Source organism: Carassius carassius, chromosome 20, assembly GCF_963082965.1.
Source record: "Carassius carassius chromosome 20, fCarCar2.1, whole genome shotgun sequence".
Classification (NCBI taxonomy): domain Eukaryota; kingdom Metazoa; phylum Chordata; class Actinopteri; order Cypriniformes; family Cyprinidae; genus Carassius; species Carassius carassius.
In genome coordinates this window covers 14,277,370-14,304,184 of record NC_081774.1, presented here as the reverse complement: position 1 = coordinate 14,304,184, position 26,815 = coordinate 14,277,370, and the positions used below count along the sequence as shown (strand labels likewise).

General features: G+C 39.0%; 2 protein-coding genes across 7 annotated transcripts in view; one reads left to right on the top strand and one right to left on the bottom strand.

Annotated features, from left to right (window-relative positions):
• The window catches only part of LOC132096423 (catenin delta-2-like), an 88,175-nt gene extending 61,670 nt beyond the window's left edge, over nt 1-26,505 (bottom strand). For 5 of the 6 annotated variants that reach the window (XM_059501761.1, XM_059501762.1, XM_059501763.1 and 2 more), the window contains exons 1-3: nt 26,245-26,505; nt 8,737-8,870; nt 2,163-2,275 (exon numbers count right to left, since the gene is read on the bottom strand). In XM_059501761.1, coding sequence (XP_059357744.1) covers nt 2,163-2,275; nt 8,737-8,865 — 242 coding nt within the window. In that variant the 5' untranslated portion in view covers nt 8,866-8,870; nt 26,245-26,505. Of the gene's footprint in view, nt 1-2,162; nt 2,276-4,284; nt 4,443-8,736; nt 8,871-26,244 lie in introns of those variants that run through there. The other variant, XM_059501765.1, reaches the window with a different exon arrangement.
• Nucleotides 18,983-21,868, top strand: LOC132097006 (uncharacterized). The gene is made up of 3 exons (XM_059502670.1): nt 18,983-19,739; nt 20,778-20,904; nt 21,414-21,868. The coding sequence occupies exons 1-3, from the start codon at nt 19,734-19,736 to the stop codon at nt 21,866-21,868; spliced, it is 588 nt and encodes a 195-aa protein (XP_059358653.1). The 5' UTR covers nt 18,983-19,733.
• Nucleotides 26,506-26,815: the final 310 nt, after the last annotated feature.

Here is a 26,815-nt window from a genome sequence, read left to right as displayed (position 1 = left end):
TTTGACGCTGTGCCGAGGTTCAGTCAGATGGATGTCCTGCTAGAGACAATGAGACAACTTCACTTGGCATTTCCATTGTGACTGCAGAGGCATTTTGCACATCGGCTAATCAGAGATTTGTTTTTGCTAAGTATCAGACAGTTAGCTGAAGAGCTAGGCCAGTATTATGTTTGTTCAAAATGGAGTGCTGTTTGAAAAGACCCATGTTTCATTAAACAAGTGGGTCACAGTCTGAAAGGGCTCTCTTTAAGCCCACAGTACTTCTCCTGATGCTGTGACTTTCAGCTTGCTATCTTATTAAAAAGGAACAAATAATAGTCAGTGAAGTGTTTGCATCAGTATTGTTCTACAATCAAATCGAACACCAGCTAGTAATACCATCACGTAAAGTATATGGCTGTTGCGGTCAACGGTAGAAAAAAACGGAGGGATAGAAAGTGCAAGTAAAATAGTCCTGAATTGTGAGACCAATCAAGATCCATGCAAAGCCTGATTAGATACTTGAACACAGTGTTATTTGACTTGCAGCTTCTGTTATGGCCTTGAGAAGATTGTTTGTCTGTAAGCTGTATTTGTTTTGAGGAGAGATCTGACCTAACCTGACCCTTTAAGACAGTCCTTCTCAAAGTCCGGACTCTGGAATTCGATCCAGATCCGCCTCCACTTAGTATTTCAAGTGCACTAGTATCACTCAGACCTCCAAGGCACACACACACACACTATGGGCGCATGAACCAGTGTTGCAGTTTCTAACAAATTTTTTGTAAGACAAAGAACACAGCAACTAGCGACACTTTTGGATAAACCTTTTAGCTATCATTCAGAAGAATAATGTCACCGGTTTCACCCCATGAGTGCAAGGTTTTTCCCGACCGGCAGAGTTAGCAGCACATTCAACTAATCGAACCACAACAGACTTGTGAATGAATGAGTAGAAAACAGCGTTTCCAAAAACCTTTCACTGTTGACTGTCTGGGCATATGAACATGAATGTAATTTGTCTGTATTTTTTTATTTTAAATAATACAAATGCAGCCTTTGAGCATTAGCGACTTCTTTGTAAAGCTTGCAAAATCTTACCAACCCAAAACGTTTGAACAGTAGTGTATATTTATAAATCATCTCATGGGCTTAAAGTGCAAAAGCACTTGATGGCCTGACATCCAAATCAACAGTGACTGTGTTGTCTACACTCCACTTTACTCTAATTAAATATTCTGTGTGTCTGTTGGCAGCTCTCATCTAGAGAGAGGCCACTGAACTGCTACATGAACGAAAACAGGGTTTGGGGGAACTTGCAAAAATGACTTGTGATAGACCGGGAAATACAAAATAGCTGGGGAAAATATGAGTATGTAGACATTAAAAATAGACATTTTCTGCTTTATAATTATTTCTCAAGGATGCATGCATGTGTGAAAACAATATGAGGGGGTCCAGGTGTCCCCCTGGTTGAGGTCTACAGTGCCCCCGCTCACACTGATGGTAGTAATACTAAAACCAATGATAAAATACATAACTTTAAACCTGACAACATCCTGTACAATCTCATTGACAAAGCAAGCAACTTGGGAGTCTTATTGACTGAACAGCTGAAGGACATTTGATTTATTGAGTTTTCAGGCTAGATGAATAAGCACACATGATATGCTTCATGGCAACGACAAGAGGACGATACAATGGGGCCATTCAATTCAATTTGAAGATTCAGTGTAAACAGTGATTAGAAGCACTTACTGTATCAGCCTCTGGGAGGTCAAACGGATTGCATATATAATCCATAAACTCTGTTTTATTATAGTATCTGTTCTCGTTTACGACTTAAACATGATGAGATTTAAATTACAGACTGAATTCAAAGCTTGTGACAATTTAACCCTTTGTTTACTAAGCAGTAGTGAAAGAATTTAGTTTGAGAGGGGAAGTTTAGATCTGAGTCTCCTGTGAAGGTGGTTACACTAAAATATTTATGACATCGAAAGATTTCACAGACAAGACTAAAAAACATGCTTTTAATGACATTTGATGGTTTAATGATAAGTTGGATGGTGAAGATCAAGGATAGATGGAATGATATATATCTTGAGCTTTAGCTGGTGTATGTGGTGATGGTGGGGTGAGACAGACTGAGTGAGTGAGAGGTGTCACTCCACCAGACCCACCTGATGCTGCTCATGCTTCCGGTCTCAGATCCCAGCTTGCATCTCTCCAGCTGGGTGGCAACAATCTGTCTCTCAGCCTCCAACTCTCTCGTCAGTCTCTCAAATTGCAGCTCCTGCAAACATAAAGCAGACAGAGCGTATGTGTAAAGCCCTAAAGGAATTATGGAATTGATTCTGTCTATAACATGTACCGCACATGCACTTACACATGCTCCAGTAACTACTACACAAAGCGTGTGTGTGTGTGTGTGTGAGTGGGATGCAGAGACACTGTAAGGCTCTGCAGCCACTCAAGGCTTTTCTTTACATATTGATAAAATGCACTTGCATTTTCTTTCTTTCAAAATGCTGCCATATAAATCTAGTCTCCGGTCAATAACTTCATTAGGAACGGCAATTTTAAACATGGTCAAACTGTAAGAATGAGAGTCAGAGCCCAACCCAGCACAATCCATCTATTAAAGCAAACATTTGTCTAAACTTGTGTGTTTTAAGACATTTATCTTTTTTCTTCTCCAGAAATCTATGTGAAAAAATATATGTGGTAGGCTACACAAATATATTATAAACAAAATCTTGAAGTGTCATTGTTTGTGAGAGGTACAGTTTTACAGAGAGATGGAAACTAACTTTTTTTATGCTGCAAAGAGAAAACAGGTAAATGATAGTCATTTAATCATTTGTTATTATATTTGGCCATAAATCTGTTTGCATCATTTTTGACAAAAAAACAACAATAATAATAATAATAATAATAATAATATACACTAAAATTTGGGGTTCCTATGATTTTTAAAACGAATCCTGTTCCACTCACCAAGCCTTTATTTATTTGACCAAAAATAAAGTAATACTATGAAATATTATTACAATTAAAATTTTCAGATTGTTCTATTTTAGTATATTTTAAAATCTCATGTATTCCTGTGATGGAGTCATTCTAATATGCTGATTTGGTGTTCAAGAAACATTTCTTAATATTATCAATGTTGAAAACAGCTGTGCTGCAAAATTTAAATTTGTTTTTTTCTGTGTGGAAAACATGATACATTTTTCAGGATTCGTTGATGTATAAGAACATTATAAACATTTTGTAACATTTTGTATTTTGTAACATTATGAATGTCTTTACTGGCACCTTTTTCAACTTAATCCTTACTTCCTGAATAAAAGTTTTAGAATCTTATGATCCCAACTTTAAAAAAGTGGTGATGTACTTAATTTTGGGCACTGGCCATAATAAATCAACTGCCTGCAAATTACAATAATTAAAAAATGAAAGAGTACATTCTTTTTAACTTTTTTTTTTCACCACAGTTTCTCCAGACATCCAAAAGGCATTATTCTGAACTTTGATAGTCACTGGACCATTCCAGCACTACACACCCCTCCCACCCCTCTCTTAATTAGATATGCGCCGCTTAACATTTAATGACAAACTTGTCGGTGCTAAATCAGAGATAAAATCCCAGAGCTCCTCTTTAAAGTAATCACTGTGAAAATCCAGTCAGAAACACTGCACTATGTGCCTGCGCCTACGCATGCACATAGTGCAGTGTCTCTGACTGGATTTTCCTACGGCTACGACAGTCAATGCAACGTCCTCACTTCTTTTGTGACAAGGCTGAAATGAGTTCACTCAGTCACAAGGTCAAAGACTCTCTCCCCAGAGCGGTTAACGCTAAGAGGGCTCCAGAACGCATCACCTGATGTTTTGGGCACAGACCCAGATGAAGGCTACAAAAATACCCATTCACAGTTTTGAAGAGAGCTCTATGGACCATGATGTCTAAAGAGGCGCTCACTGCAGCATTCAAACATTATACACATCTAGGGTCTCAATTAATTAATTTACAGCAGACGCATTCCGGTGCATTTGCAACAGACAGGCATGTTGCATAGCTCTGCGATTAAGAAAGGCATCGGCAATTATGATACAAACAAGCATCATCTCTGACCTTTCTTATTTCACAACAACGTGTTCAAGATGGAGCTGCAAAGAGAGAACAACGACTGATTAAACTCTAACAATCTAACCATCAATAACAACAAAACCACTCCAGCTTCCAGTCTTGCAATAAAACACCTGTTGCCTTCACAAATAAAATAACAGCGCTCTTACCGGCACATATACCATACTCTAGAGGCCGTCCGTGCTAAGAAAGAGCCGTGTCTGTGCATCACTATCCCACTAGACTGCGTTCATCTCCACTTATCAGGAGAGTAAAGTCATTAGAGGAAGTACAAGAGTGGTAGTGACTGCCTTCCAGCGGGAAAGCAAAAAGTGGAGTGCAGGCAGGCACAAAGGTCGTCATGGCAACAGTGAATTTAGAGCCGCTTTGGCATTATTTGTGCAACATTGCATCACAAAGGGTCCCTCCCACCAGCCAGCCAGCCAAATACCACCGCCCTCCAGTCACTCTTCCACCTCCTCCTAAACTCTTCCCCTCTTTCTGACGCCATCTGTGCTCCACTCTGAAGAGGGGAGGGGGGGTCTTGTTGAAAGGATCGCAGAGAGGAAGAGGTGTTTTTTGCCAGTCCAGGCAGCAGCTGTGAAAAAAAGCACTGTGCGATGCTAGGCTTTGTGCTTCCTCTAGGGATCCTAACAGTCTGTTCTGCCTCAGTAGCCTGCAACGGACAGGCTCCCCGAGTGGGGAGTAGCCTCCACTTGTCACAAAAGCTGGTTAAATACAGCAGTCCGCACAAACAAAAGGCACTCGGCTAGGACAGCAGATATGTCACCTGGACCAAAAGTGGTGATTCTTTACCATTCAAAGCTTTGTTTTTCTGCCCCTACACTACACTGTAAAAATGATTTTTCAAAAATAAAACACTGATTATTTCAGATTGTCTTAAAAGTAATGTTGTCTAATCGGTTAATCACGATTAATCACACCCAAAATAAAAGTTTGTGTGTACATAATACTGTACTGTATGTGTATGTACTGTATATATTTGTGTGTATATATATATATATATATATATATATATATATATATATATATATATATATATATAAATACACAAACGTACATATACATATTTTAGAAACATTTTGCACACACAAATATTATGCAAACCAAAATTGATTTGACAGCTCTATACTTACAAGAAACTATTATTTCACTCTTTCTACGTCTATCTAATTCAATGTGTTAATTGCCACTTATTTAAATATTCTTATACTGTAGTCTATATAATGTGATAAAAACTCATAAAATGTGTTTTATATGGCCAGGATTGTGACGAGAGTGCCAAATAGGAATGTATTCCCATTATCTTAAATAATAACTCTAGAAAAGGCCGTCAAACCTATTTGTTTGGAAAATAAATAGCCAGGGGACTGAGAAATTGATTTGAATGCTTCAAAAGCTGAATGTGGTCTTCTGGCCTAAATGCCTAATTGCGCCCTGTGGACAAAGACTGACATTTAAGTTTCTTCACTGGTCCATTTGATAGCAAAATGTCACTTGGGGTTCGCCTCATGAGTTCCTTTAAGGATTTAACCCAATTTCTATAATTTCACGGAGGTAAATGAGTCCAGAGCCACTCCACAGCCTGACCACACAGACTGAGAACCATACAAAACAGTGTTAAGTACACAGGAATGACTCCGATGAACTCATTTGCTGTAAAATGTAAAGGGAAGAGTACATGTACTCCTGGTTGAAATTACAGCAGGAATGAGAACAGCCTTTTTTGTTGATAATCTGGTCAAGACAGCCTCAACTGTTATGGATACTGTAAGTAATTAAAAGAACTGCTTCATGTGAATGAATATGTGACGCCTATTACATGATTAAGAAAAATCTAAATGACTTCTGGCTAAAGCAAATCACTCCTGTCAGACAAAGATATAATGAGCTGATTAACAAGCTTTCCCTAAAATAAAAAAAGCCTTAAAATGCAGAGGCTGAATTAAAAGGAAAAAATACAATTTGGCCAGAGCTGTACTACCCCTTACAAACACTGGCACTTTCCCCAAAGAATCCTTGCCATGCTCATAATAAAACTTTATGTGCCGGTGGCTTTTTTATTATTAATTAATGTGTCATTTTAAAAACACTAAGATCAATTTCTTTGTTTAACACCAAATGAAAGGGACAAAAAAGCTGAGCTTTAACAACAGATCTTCTGAAAAGAACACTTTCTACATTAATAAGACTACTACAGTCACCATGTCAACAAAATCTAAGAAAGTGATGCTGAAAAGCATCATTTTACTGCGAATACAGACACTGTGTATGTCCAGGTTGTTAAACATGCGATCATCGCATGTGATTTTGTTTAGCACAAGTGATACAGGAGAATTTTAATGGGAGAGAGTCGCACACACAGGAGAGACTGTGTTCTGCTTGCACGTGCAACCTTGAAAACTGCACACAAAGCACACATACAAGAGACCAGGACATTTTGGTACATTGTATTTATACACGGCAGAGGGGAGAGGGTTCTTCACTGCTGCAGAGCATCCTTTGTCATCAAAATCTACACTGATTTTAGATCTGAAGTTCAGTTCTTTGAATTTTGAATTTGAACTGACCTATGACTACTAAATGCCTCCAAAATGGGAGATTGCCATCTAGTGGAGGAGAACAAAAAAAACTGGTGATTTTTCATAATGTGTGAGTAGACAAGCAGTGGCAAAATGATAACCCTTTATTTTCAGTGTATTTTGAAATGGACACCAGGCCTGCTGCGCTTGAATCAGAGATACTTAAATATGACTGTAATAATAATAATAAAAAAAAACCCCATGAAATGTGGTTTATGCTTACAGACCCCAGTAAATCATCACAATATGAGTTTCAGTTAATGATTTCTGTTAGTTTTGAGGTCTTATTTTTCCTGTTCTTAAAGGTTGGCAAAATACGTGCTATATATACAATGTTTCTTATTCAGGATTTGGAACAAAAATAGCATCATTTGATAGCAAAAACAAATCATGCTTCATGGCTGAGACATACACTTCATTTAGAAACTTTGGTGTGAGTAAGATGACCTTTTTTGAAAATAAATAAATACTTTAATTCAGCAAGCATAACATGGATCAAATGTGAAGACATTAAAGAAAGAAAACATATTATATTTGCAGATTAAAATGTTAAAAGATTTCTCTATGTTTTTTTTTTTTGTATGTTCTTTTGAAACAATCATGAAATTCAATGTATGCAGTTTCCATTACAATATTAAGCAGCACAACTGTTCAACAATGATAATAATAAAAATGTGCACTATAAATTAGCACCAAATGAACATATTAGAATGACTTATAAAGGACTATGTGACACTGCAGACTAGTGTTACGACTGCTAAAAATTCAGCGTTGCCATAACAGGAATAAATGACATTATAAAATATATTAAAATAGAAAAACAATGTATTTAAACTGAAAAAAAAACAATCTAAATATTACTGTTTTTACTGTATTGATAAAAATGCAGCCCTAGTGAGAAAGGAGACATTTCAAATCCAAACCCAAACTTATGAACGATAGTGTAACTAAAGCTCTTCAATATGTCCCACCCAATCATCCTGTTTCAACAGGAAGTACACCAACTCAGGAAAGAAAATAACCCCATTTTACATGTTTTTTTTTAACCCCTCTCAGAGACAAACACTGTACGTGACATGGACTCTCTCCACCGGTACCCTCAAGTGAAAAGCATCAAAAAAAGATGGCAGACCGTTTTCTCGCTCTGATAGGAGAGCTATTAGAGTGGCCCACAGCAGCCTGTGGCTGTGGCCTACTTTAACATTCACCGTGTAGATTTCCAACCCTAAGAGCATGTCGCTTTTTTTTCTGTCCCATGTTTAAAAGCAGGAGTGTGAGCTAAACACTAGCAGGAAGCGAAGGGCTTGTCACGATCCATTTTTATCTACTCATGGTCTTGACTCAAAAAAGGCCTCCAGCCAAGACAGACATATATGCAAACAATTGTACTGTACATTATCACACACTAAATTCTGACATGCACAATAATCTATAATGCATTTCGTAAATGACTTTTTATGACCGGATATAATAAGCAATAACAATCACCTGTCATTATTCCTAACAGATCAAGCCAGTTTATCATAAGGTTGCGCCAACGTCTAGGAAGCTGTCCACCTGCTGACAAGCAGGTGACCAATCTTATTATAGATAGGATGCGGAGCAGTGACTAGCATAGCATGGAGAGTGTCAAATATTTCACATATCTTACACCAAGCAGCCCCAAAACCTACATCTATTCCTCCCACTCGTCTGCAAAACCATGTGACACTGAGGCGTAACGGCACATTTGCAGTGTGTTGACCATCAAAAACCATTTGTATCTGTGAATTTAGACACCAGGCGCTAAATGAAACCGGCAGCACGAGATGATGGAAATGATGGAAATGTTCCTTAACTCAGCTCATCTGAGGACTGGTAAGGTTCTGTGTAATTACTGTTTACAGTATACAAAGATTTAGAGAGTTTATAATTAAACTGTTGGAAAATGAATGTTTCCATGTGAATCATAACCTCCTATTAGAGACAGTCTGTAAGAAGAATGGAGAACTTTACAGTAGTTTGACATGAAGTACCCACCTGTTCTTTAACAGAGGCCAAGATGGCAGAGGTGGTCTCCGTCTCGGATCCATCTCCGTTTGAGGTGTTCAGTACTGGGCTCAACATGCTGGAGTTTTCTGTGTCAGAGAGATGGTCTGGTACTGGCATCACTTCTGTGAACCAAACAATAGAACCAACAGTTATTCAAAATGAACTTTGCAAGGTTTTTGTCATGCTTCAGTGTACTGGACCAATCAGTTGAAACAAATCCTTTACAATGACAGACTGTCGGGTAAAATGACTTTTCAGATGTCATAATACTAATCAAAGTGCTTTATCAATTGTTTGTTGTGATGTAATAATTGTTAGACATAATATTTAATTAACCGTCTCTTGTTTCTTCTTTCAGTCTCTTTCTCTCGTCTTTGACCTACTTTTTTCTCCTCATCTCTTGAGGTTTGTGATTCCAAACACGATTCTCCGCTTGTCGCCGTCATGCTTTGATTTGTGTTCATCAGCTTCAGAAAAGACTTTGAAAACCCCATGAAACTACATTTTAGTTTTGTGGCTTTTAGTTAATGTGCGATTAGATGTATTCATAAATGTTTACAAATTTCACTGTTAGCAAATAAGTACATACACTACCATTCAAAAGCTGGTAAGATATATATATATATATATATATATATATATATATATATATATATATATATATATATATTTGTTTTTTTTATTATTATTATTTAAGTCTCAAAAACATAAAAAAGAGAGAGAGATGCTTTTATTTGATAAGAAAATGATTTAATAAGAAAAAAAATGACCCCAAATGTTATAACTGTAACATATATGCATATAAAAGCATAGCCTTTCTTTTGCAGGACATTTCAAACTGTCCAATCAGATGTGCTCTAGAATGAGCAAGTCCCGCCCCCAGGACCACCTGCAACCAACTAGTAAGCAGTGATGTAACTAAAGCCTAATAGCTATTTTAAAAAAACAATAAACAGGGTCAAGTCCATCAAAATGTTTGGCTCAAACCTTTTTTTGAAATACATCGTGATTTTGTGGGTTTTTAAAACCTTAGATTTCAAGTAATGAAATCCCATTATAATTCTCTGGTCCACTCTGGACACTCTCTTCACCCTCATCTTCCTCCTTGGCAATTGCACTCACTCTTCAAAATCAACCATCCAAATTGAAAGCTTTTCCAGACAACACTGTGCACACAGCAGGAGCAGACAGAAAATGGCTGCTCACGTGTGAATGTGTACCTATGAGCACCAGCACACAGCCTTTTTACACAACCACATCAGGCACAACTGTGAACACATCTGCTATGTATGGAAGAGAGAGCGCTCAATCAGAAGAACCTGAACAGTACGATCTGTGAAAACAAAAGCCAGTCATAGGTGAAGTAGGAAAAGTATTGATAAATGCTCAATGTTTTCATCAGATTTGGTGACCTGATAGGTCAAACCGATGACTTACTTACCAGTAAGATCATGCAAAACAGACCAGAACATCAACAAATGTCAGTCTCAGCTGCTGGTTTTGGTGTGTGTGGGTTTAGATGGATTACATGTTTTTTGACAATAATCAAATCCATCTGCCTATGACTAATAGTATCCTGATACTATAAAAAAAAATCAAAATAAACAAAAAACACAAAATGTCAGTGCTGTGATGTAAAAAAAAATAATAAATAAATTCACAATCACACAAACATTTGGTCTATCACATTTTTTACATTGTGTTGCAAATTATTAAGCATTACTTATAATGGGCTGAATGTTGCATATCAACACTGGTTTTGCACTGTGTGCTATCTGTGTGTTTACCTTTGCTAAAATTTGGTTTATTTGGTTTAAATTTGGTTTAATTCTTGTTCTTTTTTGGGAAAATAAAAATGTAATAAATACTGTAGGATCATGCGACACTGACTAGAGTAATGGCTGGTTAAAATCTGAGCTTTGACGTCAAAGGCATAACCTACATTTTAAAATATTTTGAAATTACAATACTATTTCACAATATTACTGTTTTATGTGTTTTCTGATCCTTTCAAAAACCATGAAAAATCTGGCCGACCTTAAACTTTTTAAAAGTAGTGTGATAAAATACACTGCAGTCCCAGCAAGCCTTTTCATGTTTTGCTATGAGAAATTCTCTGCATACAATAATCACTTAACAGAATCTGAATGTTCAGTATTCGAAGTAAACACCACTTCACCACTGACTTGCCCTGGCAACATTTTCAAAGAAAAAAGCAAATAAATATCTCCTTTTATGTCATTATACAGAATAATCATGTAATATTCATGCAATTTTGATCATAATCAGCTTGCATGCAAGGCATATATCATTAAAATCAAGCACACTGTTAGCTTTCTTTGATGCTGAGTTTTTCTTGGAATATTGAAAATTGACATTTTATTCAGCGCTGTTTATTATACTGTATGTAGAGAACTTCTCATAACAAAACATACAAAGGCTTGCTGGAACAGGATTGTGCACTAAGAATTGGCTGGGCCTTGTAAGCACAATAAATCAACAAGGGGAGTTATAGGATGCATTAATCTAAATGAACATGTAATGAGTACTCTGATTTCTGACTCACAATCATATTTCAAATCAAAAGGAAATGGCAAAACTCTTAACATGCTGAATAGACCATACAGAATCTAAATGGCATAACACGCTGTGTGTTTAATGGAAAAAGAAAGAAAACAAAAAGGCATTACTTAGAAATAAGTCAAAAAGCCTAATTGTATAGAGTCACATGATCACTACAATCACTCCAAGACCGCAGTTACCTCAGAAACAGACCTGCACTGCTCAGTGAATATTTACTGTAATTTTACTAAAACGCCTTGCACAATGGCCCCGACTATATCTGTCTGATCGGCTCAAGACGGTAAACAGAAAAATCCTGTAACACAACCTCAATTTCATTGTCAAACGCTAAACAAATTGAACAGTGGAAGAGCCGGAGCCATTGTTGGCCACAAGCGGTTATATATTTCATTTCCTCAGTGGCGCTTTTTCATTTAAAGTGACAAAAGCTACATTTTTTGAATAACGTACTTGATTGTGCTTCCCCACTGACTTTTGTCTGAAACCACTGAGGTGAATGTAGACATTTTAAGCCTTTCCACTGGCGTATCTGCGGATATCAAATAGCTGAAAAGGAGAAATTGACATAAATTGATCAAATTTGTGAAATATTCATAATGTCACTGAAAGCTCTACAACAATCTGGGCTCGCAGCCACACATGTCTGAATACCTAATTTGTCTATGACATCATGCTTGAGCCCGCTAACAGGCTCCCGTTTCCATAGAGATATCAATCCATTATGACAGTCTCTCACCAAGAAGGCAACCGTGAGGCTTACAGTTGATCATATCGGTGATGAGGCACACGGCAACTAATTCTTCTCAAGAAGCTTTGCGCTGATTATTCAGGGTGGTTTGGGGCGGCAAACCACTCGGCTGATATTTCTAATTGGATGTGCATTAACATACAGCTCTATATGTTCTAAAGTTTTATGATTAAAAAAAAAATATTCAAGCATTGGTTATGCAGATTTTTTTCTTTCATTGTGAGCATGTGTTTGCTGAATGTGTAGGTTCATATAAGATGATGTAAGCGATTGCACCCAATGGAATTACTCCATCGTCTATCCTTAGGGATTATACAGGCTACAACCCATAGCAACAATCTCTACAAAAACAGACCCCAGAAATCAGGACTAGAGAACCTCAGTCCCAACATCTGACCAAATTACCAAGTAATCAGATTTGTTTTACAGTATGCAATCTCACAACCTCTTAATCTTGTTTTATGCATTAAACATCTCATTCAAGAGATCAGCTCTGCTTTTGCATTTTCATCCCCTTTATATCCTATTAAGACAATGGCCATATGCTTTTGAAAATAATTTACTCCCCTCAGATTTTTTTTTTCAGCGGGATTCAGAAGACTTCCTCCCATGATCTGATCACCCAGTAAAACACCAGATGTTCCAGAAAAATCTACCAACACTCAGAGGACACGAAGGTGTTCGACTGATGCTGCCATTGGCAGGAATCACAGCTGCAAACCCAGATTAGTCATGTGATCCCCCAGGATACTAAAGTATCGAAATGCACAAACAAAAGGCACATATTGAGTTTACACTCACACACACATTCACACACCCAACAGCATTTTCAGTGTAAACTCAGACTTGATTAGCTACTAGAATTAATGAGACAGAGAAATGAGGGTGATGCATTAACAACATTTGGAATATAAATATTTATCATGTGAAACCATTCAAACTAATTTCTAAATCTTACAAAGCATATTAGTTATATAACTTACATGCCAGGGGGATGGGAAGATAAAGGAAAACAAATATTTTTACAGCTTCATTAATCACGCATACATTAATCAATTCTTTGTATTCTGACTGCGGACAGATTTGTTTATTTATCGTCTCGACACACGACTGACAATGTTGTGAATGAAACAGCAATAAAATGCAGAGCACACTGCAAGATTAGAATGTTCAATAAGGTCTTAAAGGAAACTAATCTTTTTTCTGTAAGGCTGGCACACTGGGAGATGACGTTATGCGCTCCTGCACAAAGCACCGAAATGGGACTGGAGATAAGTGTCTTTTATATTGCAATCGGTATATTAATTTAACCGTGTCTTTGCTGTACCTGTTAACATTTCTAGTCGACTAGAATTGCATGACGCATGTATTATATAAGTCATTTCGAAATACATAAACAAGAGTGACCAGTAAAAGACTAAACTTAGTTATGCCCTCACTCACATGACATTCAAGAGCTAATTAACTATGAGCAAAAGTCTTGGCGGAGATTGTATAGTTTTTCAAGACATGTCTCCTTGCCCAAAATGTCAATGATACATTGAGAAGCAGCGCAAATGTGAGGCAATTAAAATGCTCTTCGGATCATGTTCTCAAAGGACAGCTGAGCGTGACATCGATGATAAAGAGTAATTATGTGAGGCTCGCTGTGATCAAACAGGCCCCACTGCTTATTAGGGCTTTTCTTCTCTATAGTCTCTGGTGGTAATGTTTGAGTGCATTTTATTTTTTCAATGGCCACCTCTCCCCCTCTTTATTTTTGTTAAATAGAAGTACATAACAGCGTATAAAAGGTAAAGCCTATTTGCATTAAGAAGTATAATCGAAACAGTTATCCCTTTGGCTTCCATTTTGGTCTCTGGTTGAAAAAGCACAGAAAAAAAGCTTTTGGTTTAGTTCTTTTCTAACTTGCTGAATAAAAAAAAATGTTTGTTTACACATCACTGCACGATTAATTGTTCAAATCTGTCATGAAAGGAACTGCTGATGATTTGTGGTGTGTCGGGAAAATGACAGAAAACATATATTCACAATTCCGCAGTACGCCTGGAAAATGCATCATGGGATATCAGTATAAGGCTTGGATTTTTCAAGCGTGGCATGAGGACATTGCTGCCATGCCTGTGTAGCTCTGGGTAGAAACGGCTGGCTCAGTAAGAGTCCTGACCTAGTATGGGATTAATGACTGCTGCTGGAGAGAGTTGACATTGCTGAAAGCTGTGTTTACTAGTGTTATCTATGTACAAGAACAGCAGTGGAAAATTAATACACCCACTGATTTCTCCAAGACAAAAGTGGTGTGTTGCTCCTTAAGGATGAAGAAAGCGAATCTAACAGATATCTATATCGTTGCCAACGTTAATGTGTCATGTCAGCCCATTTGGTGTGTTTGTTTATGTAAAGCTAATTGCAACATTCACTTGTTTGCTTCAGATAATAAGTTCACCTACACGCTGGGACCCTCTATAATTGGCCACTGAGCGGTGCCAAAGAGGACCCCTAGTGGTCAAACAATGACAAGGGCACTTAAGACATCACAATAGTACAAAATAGTTCAATTATCTTATTTGAGAGATTTAAAACCTGAACAAAATAGTTTAATTCTTACCATTGCTAATATAAACTCTCATAATATGTCTATGACAACTGCAACATCAATTTGGGGTTTCCATAAAATCAAATAAGTATTAATCTGGGGATAAGAAGTCATATAAATTCTAATTAAATTAATTAGTTTCCCTAAGAAAAAAGTAATGTTACACTCATTACAGTTTCATATTACAGTACATCACCAAATTATTTCAGTTATATTGTGTTGCATATATGACATAACCTGAAAACAAGTTAGCACTACATCTGGTCCAATCCTGAATGTAAGGTTTTGTTGTTGTTGTTGTTGTTAAATGCCTAAATTATGTTCTGTGTTGCAAGGTATTTTCATATTTTATGTATGGAATAAAAATATAATCGAATAGAATAAAATATTTTAGGTAACAGTGACAAACAACAAACTACATTATCATTATTTTTAATAATTAATATTTTAATTTTAGATAATAGCATCATCTATGGAAAGTACACCTTCATTCTGCCTTTCTCTCTATAAAACTTCTTGAGGTGTGGTAAACATAGTATAAGCAAAATAACTGACTTTGGTCTGATCTACAACCCGAATTCCGGAAAAGTTGGGACGTTTTTTAAATTTTAATAAAATGAAAACTAAAAGACTTTCAAATCACATGAGCCAATATTTTATTCACAATAGAACATAGATAACATAGCAAATGTTTAAACTGAGAAAGTTTACAACTTTATGCACAAAATGAGCTCATTTCAATTTTTATTTCTGCTACAGGTCTCAAAATAGTTGGGACGGGGCATGTTTACCATGGTGTAGCATCTCCTTTTCTTTTCAAAACAGTTTGAAGACGTCTGGGCATTGAGGCTATGAGTTGCTGGAGTTTTGCTGTTGGAATTTGGTCCCATTCTTGCCTTATATAGATTTCCAGCTGCTGAAGAGTTCGTGGTCGTCTTTGACATATTTTTCGTTTAATGATGCGCCAAATGTTCTCTATAGGTGAAAGATCTGGACTGCAGGCAGGCCAGGTTAGCACCCGGACTCTCCAAGACGAAGCCATGCTGTTGTTATAGCTGCAGTATGTGGTTTTGCATTGTCCTGCTGAAATAAACAAGGCCTTCCCTGAAATAGACGTTGTTTGGAGGGAAGCATATGTAGCTCTAAAACCTTTATATACCTTTCAGCCTTCACAGAGCCTTCCAAAACATGCAAGCTGCCCATACCGTATGCACTTATGCACCCCCATACCATCAGAGATGCTGGCTTTTGAACTGAACGCTGATAACATGCTGGAAGGTCTCCCTCCTCTTTAGCCCGGAGGACACGGCGTCCGTGATTTCCAACAAGAATGTCAAATTTGGACTCGTCTGACCATAAAACACTATTCTACTTTGAAATAGTCCATTTTAAATGAGCCTTGGCCCACAGGACACGACGGCGCTTCTGGACCATGTTCACATATGGCTTCCTTTTTGCATGATAGAGCTTTAGTTGGCATCTGCTGATGGCATGGCGGATTGTGTTTACCGACAGTGGTTTCTGAAAGTATTCCTGGGCCCATTTAGTAATGTCATTGACACAATCATGCCGATGAGTGATGCAGTGTCGTCCGAGAGCCCGAAGACCACGGGCATCCAATAAAGGTCTCCTGCCTTGTCCCTTACGCACAGAGATTTCTCCAGTTTCTCTGAATCTTTTGATGATGTTATGCACTGTAGATGATGAGATTTGCAAAGCCTTTGCAATTTGACGTTGAGGAACATTGTTTTTAAAGTTTTCCACAATTTTTTCACGCAGTCTTTCACAGATTGGAGAGCCTCTGCCCATCTTTACTTCTGAGAGACTCTGCTTCTCTAAGACAAAGCTTTCATAGCTAATCATGTTACAGACCTGATATCAATTAACTTAATTAATCACTAGATGTTCTCCCATCTGAATCTTTTCAAAACTGCTTGCTTTTTTAGCCATTTGTTGCCCCCGTGCCATCTTTTTTGAGACCTGTAGCAGGCATTAAATTTTAAATGAGCTAATTAAGTGGATAAAAGTGTAAAATTTCTCAGTTTAAACATTTGCTACGTTATCTATGTTCTATTGTGAATAAAATATTGGCTCATGTGATTTGAAATTCCTTTAGTTTTCATTTTATTAAAATTTAAAAAACGTCCCAACTTTTCTGGAATTCGGGTTGTAATATATAACACCAATTTGCCACATAGCTGCTTCTCCATTTTTTGCATTTAATTAATATGGATTAAATTGTGATTTAAATTAAATAATTGTATTATTTAAGGAGAAAGAGACAATATTATGCTGCAAAGGACATTAAACAACTGTGACAACAGTCAAGACAGCTGTCCAGTTGAACGGCCACTAAAAAAAAGCAATTGTGGACTGAATGACACAATTGATCAATCAGAATAAAGAATTCCATCTAATAATAACAAGCAACTTCATGGCCCAGTTTGTCATAATAGCACCATATTCACACAATGGCTATTTGACGTCAAGATAAACCTCTGAAAATAATCGTAAAAAAAAAAAGAAAAAAAGATAATTCAGATAAACCAATTGCATAAATAATCTCACCATTCTCATCCAAATTATGCAAGATATTTTAAATTATTCAATTTAAAAAGCAAACTATTGCTGGATAGGTTGGGAACTTTAAACCATTCTTCACACAAAAAAATACAATAGCATTTGCAAAAACAACACTAACCTTCCTTTTGAATTTATTCTGGTTGGCAAATCTAAAAATAGATAGCCAGGGCCCTACTGTCTCTCATATTTCATATTTCATGTGTCAGTGGATTCCTTAATCACAAGTGCAAATGCTCAGTGAGCACAGCTTGTCTCTCCCCACTCCAGGTCTGTATAATCCATGCAGTCAGGTAGGAATGTATTTTTGCCCTCCTATCAAGTCTTTTCTGGAGCACTGACAGTGTGTGCATAAGCAAGGCAGCTCCCGGGTGCATTGGCCGTGCACATATAAGAAGATGTTTCCATGGTACACTGGCTAAATGAAGTTGTAGAAAGATCGCTCACTCAAGCACTTGATCTTTTTACAAGGGAATGCTGGGAAAAGACGCTGCCCACTAACAATAAGACAACTTAACGCACATGGGAATTTAGCAAGAGGCTATTTGACTTCAAGATCAAATCTAAAGGATTCTGTTAGTTCATGATTGCAAAATAAACAAAGACTGCAAAATGAACAAAACAATTTGTTGACATTATAATCCTACCTGTATATAAAGTTTTAAAGCTTCCGCTAGAAAAAAACTCACTATAATGTACAAAACAACTGGCCTGACCACAAGACGGACAGTGCAACAATATTATATTATTAACTCAATACTAAAGTCCTCTGAGGTCCTTTTTTCATGACAATCAATAACTGTGAAGCAAGATGGCACAGTGTGATATAAGATGTGAATGTAGTATTGGTTGATTTATCCATAAATTCAGAAAGCCATGTACTGTAATAGCTAAATATTTTAAATCAACTACTGTAAACAAAACTGTTTGATTCCCAGCATGCAGTACAGTATTTTAAATAACTTTTAAATAAGTTCCCACTGGTTCCCGTCTGTTAATACATTAACTAAAAATGAGTGATCTATTTGTTACAGTGTTTATTAATCTTAGTTATTACACGGCTCTGTGGAATACTTGATTCTGATTGGTCAGTCGCAACATTCCGAGGTATGTTATCCCTCGATAAAAAACAGTAAATGCTGATAACACAGGCTCATCCGGGTAACTGAAGTCGGTGCTGTACTCTTGCTAGGAACAGTTTTTCTTTGCGCTTGTTTAGCTAATAATCGGGGTCCCGATCACCCTGACGGTGGCTATTCTGCGATAACAACCGGCTAGATGTACAAGATCACTTACTTCATAAAATACAACTATTAATTATTTCCTCATGTTAGCTCAAATACATTAACATACAACTTTGATTTTAATAATGTATTACTAAACTTTGAAATTATCATTAACTAAGAATAATAATTGCTTTATAAGTATTTTGCACTGTTAAATCATGTTTACCAATGAAGCTAATGTTAACAAATCAAATCTGATCACAAAGTGTCACTAATATGTAATGTCCAGTGTTATGATGGAAAATGTGCTAGTCTGCATTGATTTCACTGTAAAATTTTTAATAGTATTTAGTTGTAAAACATTACTATATCTATCTCCTAAAATCCTGTGATATTTACTGCCATATTTTACAATGCTTCTCTGAAGCCAATCATAGATATTGATCTTCAAATATGAGAGGACAAGTTCATAATAATCATCTACACATCATATGTGTCACGGTTCATGAATTGACTATCTCTCTCTCGTCTAGTGTGCTGTTGTGTGTGTGTGCCTGTGGGCGTGGTCACTGATCAGCGATGATCAGCAGCGCCAGCTGGATTCAATTGTTTGTTCCCTTTATAAGTTCAGTAACCTGTGTTTCATGTTGTCAGATCGTTGTACTTCCCGGTGTGTTCCTGTACCTGTTCCCGTGTCTGTCTAGTCGGTTGGATTCCCCGTATTGTCGTCGTTCTTCCCTGGATTACCACTCAGCACTGGATCACTGAGCACCGTCACGAAGGATTACTACACTGACCGGGTATTATTCGAGGGATCATCACTGGATTGAGCACCACCACCAGTTGTCCATCGAAGTCCCTGTGTCACTGTTCCACCCTGCCTTGTGTCTGCCCGCCTGTGCTTCTGTGTTACTTCGTCATTTCTGATCTTTGTGCTGATTTAATAAACAGCGTTTGCATTTACATCCTGTTTCTGTCTTACGTAACAGAACGATCTTACCCGTTATGGATGTAGCAGGCGCTACAACGTGGGACGAGTTCGCGGCTTGAAGCATCACTAGAATGGACACCCAAGAGGTGAACATCTCTCTCACAGGAAGGGCGGTCAAAGCGCTTGTGACGCAGGTGTCCGAGCTCACCCAACAGATACAACAGTTAAGAGTTTCCACTGCGCCACCCACACCGCCAGCTCCGCCCCCTCCACCAGAGCCGCGGCCGCGGCGAGAACCGAGACTGCCTACACCAGAAGGATATGCAGGTGAACCAGAGTTTTGCAGAGCTTTCTTGACCCGATGTTTGATGCACTTTGCCTTACAGCCTCAGACATTCGATCAGGAACGATCCAAAGTGGCGTTTGTGCTGACGCTGTTATCAGGCAGGGCGGCTCTCTGGGGAACGGCAGTGTGGGAGAATCAAGACCCATGCTGCGCCTCGTTCCAGGCACTCTCCGAGGAGTGCCGATGGAACGAGGAGGCGCAGTGGGACAGATTCCTGCATGGGTTGGCTGACCGTTTCCAGAGGGAGATTTATATGCTGGACCTTCCCACCAGTCTCAATGGACTGATCGAGTTAGCACTATGAGTGGATGCTCGGCTGAGCAGAATGAGTCGTTTCCAACAGGACCATCCGTTTCGCGGCACACAGACCAGACGAACTTGGATACAGTCAGTCCCCTTTGCGACCCTGAGCCCATGCAGGTGGGTAGAGCTCGGCTTTCCCGGGAGGAGAGAGAACGGCGGAGGTCCCAAGGACTGTGCCTATACTGCGGGAGGGCGGGTCACTTCATCCACTCGTGCCCGTTAAAAGATCAAGCCCGGTAGTAACTATGAGGCTACTATCGGGTGGGATCTCCGCCGAGAAGACCTCATCCTCACCATCATCTACTCTACATCCGGTAAGACTAAGGTGGGCAACCAACACACACGACACCCAGGCCTTACTGAATTCAGGGGCAGAAGGTAATTTTATGGATTTAGAACTGGCTCACCGTCTTCACGTTCCTACCACCCCCCTTACGTACAAGATTTCTGTCAATGCTCTTAATGGACAACAGCTTCCCAGCATTTCACACGCCACTGAACCCATCACTCTCATCACGTCTGGCAACCACACCGAGACTATAACATTCCTCCTCATGAACTCACCTCTGGCACCCATCGTACTTGGTCATCCTTGGTTCACTCAGCATAATCCTAGAGTCGATTGGGGGCACATCTCTGTATCCATGTGGAGTAATACGTGTCATGAGTCATGTCTAGTGTCTGCGTGTTCGTCTGTACCTGTGTCTGTTTTTCAGGAGGAGGCAGTGAATTTATCTAACGTGCCCGAAGAGTACCAGGACCTGAGAGAAGTGTTCAGTAAGTCTCGTGCTGCTTCTCTTCCTCCACATCGTCCCTACGACTGTGCCATAGACTTAGTACCAGGTGAGTCTCCGCCTAAGGGCAAGTTATATTCACTTTCTGTTCCAGAGAGGGAGGCTATGGAGAAATATATTTCTGATTCTCTAGCATCCAAATTCATTAGACCTTTCTCATCTCCAGCGGGGTTAGGGTTCTTTTTTGTGGGGAAGAAGGATGGGTCTCTGGGACCGTGCATTGATTATCGAGGGTTGAACAACATCACGGTAGAGAATACTTATCCTTTACGGTTGATGTCTTCAGCTTTCGAACGATTACAGGGAGCATCCATCTTCACAAAATTGGATTTACGTAACGCTTATCATTTGGTTCGCATATGATCTCCGTCAATAACGTGCTGAGAGATATGGTTGATCGATTCATATATGTTCACCTGGATGACATATTGATCTTTTCCTCTTCTCTTCAGGAACACGTTCAGCATGTCAGACGAGTGCTTCAGAGGTTGCTAGAGAATGGGCTTTTTGTCAAGGCGGAGAAATGCGTTTTTCATGCACAGTCCGTTCCCTTTCTAGGGTACATCGTCTCGTCTGAGGGAATGCGTATGGATCCTGACAAGGTTAAGGCTGTGATAGATTGGCCAAGTCCAGATTCCCGTAAGGCCCTACAGAGGTTTCTGGGATTTGCCAATTGTTATCGACGTTTTATTCGTAACTTCAGCCAACTAGTCGCGCCTCTGACTGCCTTGACCTCCCCCAGAACGACGTTCAGGTGGTCTGATACAGCGGAAGCTGTATTTGCCAAACTTAAGAGCCGCTTCGTTTCGGCTCCCATCCTCGTTGCCCCTGATCCATCACGTCAGTTCGTGGTGGAGGTCAACGCACCAGAGGTGGGGGTAGGAGCAGTTCTTTCCCAACGTTCTGCCACAGACGACAAGATTCACCCTTGCATGTTTTTGTCTCATCGTTTATCACCTGCCGAACGTAATTATGACATTGGTAACAGAGAGTTGTTGGCAGTCTCCGCCTGATTGCCCACCGAACGCCTCCGCCTGATTGCCCACCGAACCAGTTATTTGTGCCTGAGGAGTATCGGTCTGACGTCATTCAGTGGGGTCATTGCTCCAGTATAGCGTGTCATCCAGGAGTAAATCGCACCAGTTTTTTGGTGAAGCAACGATTCTGGTGGCCTTTAATGGCTCGCAACATCTGCAGTTTTGTTTTGGCTTGCTCGGTTTGTGCCACTGGTTTCCAACCGACCCCCAGATGGGTTACTCCAACCGCTGTCAGTCCCTTCGAGACCCTGGTCCCACATTGCGCTAGATTTTATTACCGCCCTCCCAGGGCAAGACTGTCGTTTTGACTGTCGTGGACCAGTTCTCGAAGGCGGCGCATTTTATCCCCTTCCCCAAATTACCTTCAGCCAAGGAGACAGCGGTTGCTGTCGTAGATCACGTCTTTCGTTTACATGGCCTCCCGATGGACGTGGTTTCCGAAAGGGGTCCCCAATTTGTGTCCAAATTTTGGCAAGAATTTTGTAGATTATTGAGGGCGACTGTCAGTCTCTCTTCGAGGTTTCATCCCCAAAGCATTGGTCAAACTGAGAGGGCCAACCAAGATCTGGAGAGAGCGTTGCGATGTTTGGTTTCCAAGAATCCTTCCTCTTGGAGTCAACAACTTTCAATGGTGGAGTACGCCCACAATTCATTACCAGTGTCATCCACGGGCCTTACTCCGTTTGAATGTAGTTTAGGTTACCAGCCACCAATTTTTGCTAATACGGAATCTCACACCTTCGTCCAGAGGTGTCACCACACTTGGACTAGAGCCCGTGAGACTCTTCTCCAAGTGGGGGAGCGCACCAAGGCCAAGGCCGATCGCCACCGGTCAAAGCCTCCCGTATACGTCGTTGGTCAAAAAGTGTGGCTTTCTACCAAGAACATTCCTCTCCGCTCCGTGTCTAATAAACTTGCTCCCAAATTCATCGGCCCGTTTCCTGTCACCAAGATCATTAGTCCGGTGGCAGTCCGCCTCAAACTTCCTCCTACGTACAGGAGAATCCATCCCGCCTTCCATGTATCTAAGATCAAACCCGTGTTTTGGGCACCCATTATTCCGCCTGTCCCTGACCCCTGTCTGTGTCTGTGGGCGTGGTCACTGATCAGCGATGATCAGCAGCGCCAGCTGGATTCAATTGTTTGTTCCCTTTATAAGTTCAGTAACCTGTGTTTCATGTTGTCAGATCGTTGTACTTTCCGGTGTGTTCCTGTACCTGTTCCCGTGTCTGTCTAGTCGGTTGGATTCCCCGTGTTGTCGTCATTCTTCCCTGGATTACCACTCAGCACTGGATCACTGAGCACCGTCATGAAGGATTACTACACTGACCGGGTATTATTCGAGGGATCATCACTGGATTGAGCACCACCACCAGTTGTCCATTGAAGTCCCTGCGTCACTGTTCCACCCTGCCTTGTGTCCGCCCGCCTGTGCTTCTGTGTTACTTCGTCATTTCTGATCTTTGTGCTGATTTAATAAACAGCGTTTGCATTTACATCCTGTTTCTGTCTTACGTAACAATATGTGCTAAGTAATATTTTTTCTTTCACATCCTTTGAGGTTAACTATTGTAGTGCTGGAACATCAAGCTACATATTAAATATACACATAAAGCTACAAATCCAGCCATGAAAGATTTATCAAATTCCAGGTCACTATTTGGCAAACCTTCTTAAAAATAAGCTGTATGACAGCTATAACTACATATCAGCTGTGGGTGTCAGCTCAGATGACAACAATGGCAAGTGTCTGTGTCATCACCAGCTTTATCTCTGGGGTCATTATCAGAAGAGCTAGGAGTCAGTCCATACCAAGTGGCTGGAGTCAAGTCTGATATTAATCAATAGGTCTATTACTTTCTCCTAAGCAGAATACTGAACAAAAAGGTTAAACAACTGATCAAAAATGTATAACTAAATATTTATGGCAAATAAAACCTACAAAATTAGTAAAATGCCAAATATAAGTACTAATGCGCTCCATGTGCTGCACCATTTTAATGATTAATAATAATACCAGCACTCTGCACATTTTAATGTCTTCACACCAGGTTTAAAAACCTGTTAACTGTCACCCTTCCCCTCTGTGGGACGCCTACATTTACTTCACTATATTACAATTAAATCTAATCTAATCTTGACAAACTATATATCGTTGGAAAGGTCTAAGACTCCCAAATATATATTTGACCGAAGTTTGGATCATGCACTACAAAGTCTATGTTCAAAAATGTGAGTTGCTATTGATTGCCTGTCCATTATTCTGTATTTGGAAATCTATTGAGAAAGTAAGGTCCTAACTGCTTTCTATCAGTATTGAATTTTTGAACAAGTAACATTTAGCTAAAAATTTTATAAATGTTTATGGGTGTTTCAAATGCATTTTGCACTAATTTTGATTGTATATTGCAAATAACAGGAGAGCTGCTCATCCTGGTATTCTGTGAGATACCTCTGTGAGATCTTTAAGTGTACACGACCTGTTACAAAATGCATACACAGCGCCTCCATTCTAAATCATATGCAGCCATGTATGGTAGCTAGCAGGTTAATACCAGTATGCATACAATATTTCACAGTCATGCACTGTCGCTCTCTGAGAGCATGCTCTTAGTGTGGGTGCATCAGCACATTAAAATGTTGAATACCAGGGGCAGGTCTGCTGAAACCTTTCTGCACAAAAAAAAGAAAAAAGGAAAAAAAAATTCCATATGCAATGTATAATTTATGATCAACCTGAGAATGTCCGATCCCCTGAACGATCAATATTCTCTCTCTCTCTCCATCTCCCTCTCTTTCTCTCTGTTGCATTATATCTCTTTAGATTTTTTCTGTGGGAAAGTACTTATGTGCATTAATGTATCAGTAAATCAAACCTTTGCAGCAACACTTCATCTTTTCTTGTTGCTGCAAAAAATAAAAAATAAATAAAAACTGCTTATATACCTACACTGTAAAATTTCCCAGTAATAACTGCTAGTTGGTTAACTGTAAGTCGCCTTATACATGGTAAATATATTATATTTTAATGTAATTACACTATAATATATAATATATCTATCTCTCTTTCTCTCTCTATATATAGCTTATACACATATTTGTATAAATAAAAAACTTAATTATTATTAAGGGAATATGTATATTGTAGCCCAGATAACAAAGCAATAAGTATAATTTTAGTGTAAATTATTGTTAAAATTCTGCTTTTTATATGTAAAATAAATCACCAGCCTTTAAATTTATGGGTAAATGGGGATTATCAGAATTCTGCAGAATTCTCTGCATGAAATATCACATTTTAGACACAATTAGGAACTGTAAAATATACAGTCCCCAAAATGCCATCCTGTAAAGTTTGCAACCTTTAGGGTACCATATTTTTACAGCACTTTTTAACCATAGATTTATTTAAAAAATGTAAGATAATAAAAGACATAAATGTCATAATTATCTTGTTTATAAACTGCTTTTGCTTAAGTGAGCACCACCATACTATGGATAACATATACATGAATGTGCCACGTGTGGGAAAAGATATTATTCAAATAACCTATAAATTAATTAACACTTAGTTAATTAACACTAACAGTTAATATACCAGCTGAATTATTGTTTATTCTTTTTCAAGACGGCCTCACCTAAACAAGTGCAGAGAGAGGCGGTCAGTCTAGCCACATACAGCCCTCCCATTTCCACATTAACACACCTAAATGAATAGGCTTTATTCATCTTTCATACTCAAAATCTATTTAAACAATGTCTAATAAAGGATTTTTCTGTGTTAGAAGGTCAAATATGCTCATTTTCAGTCGTAATGCTAGAAAAAAATGAGGCTACACGTAGGCTACCAGTAAATCAAGAATTCAAAATGAATGGACACAAATGAAAACGGTACTTTGCAAGCCAAGCCGTTGACAGTTTGTATTTCATAACGAAACGCGAGGAACATGTTGTCAAACTAGACAAAGAAGCAGCAGTCATGTCCGTGGAATAGTGTAATCTTATAAATACATCATTGAAATTTAGGTCAATATGGAAGTAATAGGTTTTCTGTGCTCGCGCTCCCCCTCCCATCCGTCTTGGATGGAGAATGATGCTCTCTAATGGATTCCATTTTCAGTTCCCAGCCTGCGCTCACAGCCCTCTGAATACGTGCATTACACGCGATAAAAAAAAAAAACCCTAAACACAAAACCAGCGACATCCACATGCTAACAAACACATACAACATGCGCTGTTACTACGCGTACCGGGGGGTTCGCAACTGTTTCGAGCGTTTTCTTGGCAGATATCGTGGTTGTAGGTGGGGAATGTGACAACTGGAAATGCAACTGGAATGACATTGCGCTTACCGAATAATGTCCAGAGAACAACGTTTTTCTCGCTTCCCCTCCCCAATTAATGCCGACAATTCACAGCGAGCGACACTCGGAAATCATTCCCAACTACTGGCATTGAACGCAGAAGAGATGCTGGCGTGTCGAGGAAAGGATAGCATCTGCTAGGTATCCTTGGAAAATCGTAAGGATAGAAGAAGACCGGGAAACTGCGGTGGGTGGCCACGGACACAGCAGCAGCAGCAGCTCCTGCTTTCTCCCTCTCTCTCCTCCTCCTCTTCCCTGCTGGACCATCCCTATCCGAGCACCTTGCTGCAGTGATGACAACGTGTCCCACAGCGACATCTCGCGCTCATGTTTCAAATCGCACCTCTAAGCTCCCATTGGCACGACAGTGTCAGATCTGATGACAATTAGCTCATTTTTTTGTGGTCAAACAGAATAGTTAGACAAAAAAAATAAATAATAAATATTATAATTCTGCACATAAATGTATTTCTGTCATGACAACTTTCGGTGGGAATAGCATGGTAATGTACATGGCAATTTTTAATGAATTTGGTCTTGGCTAAATAGATCTGCTATG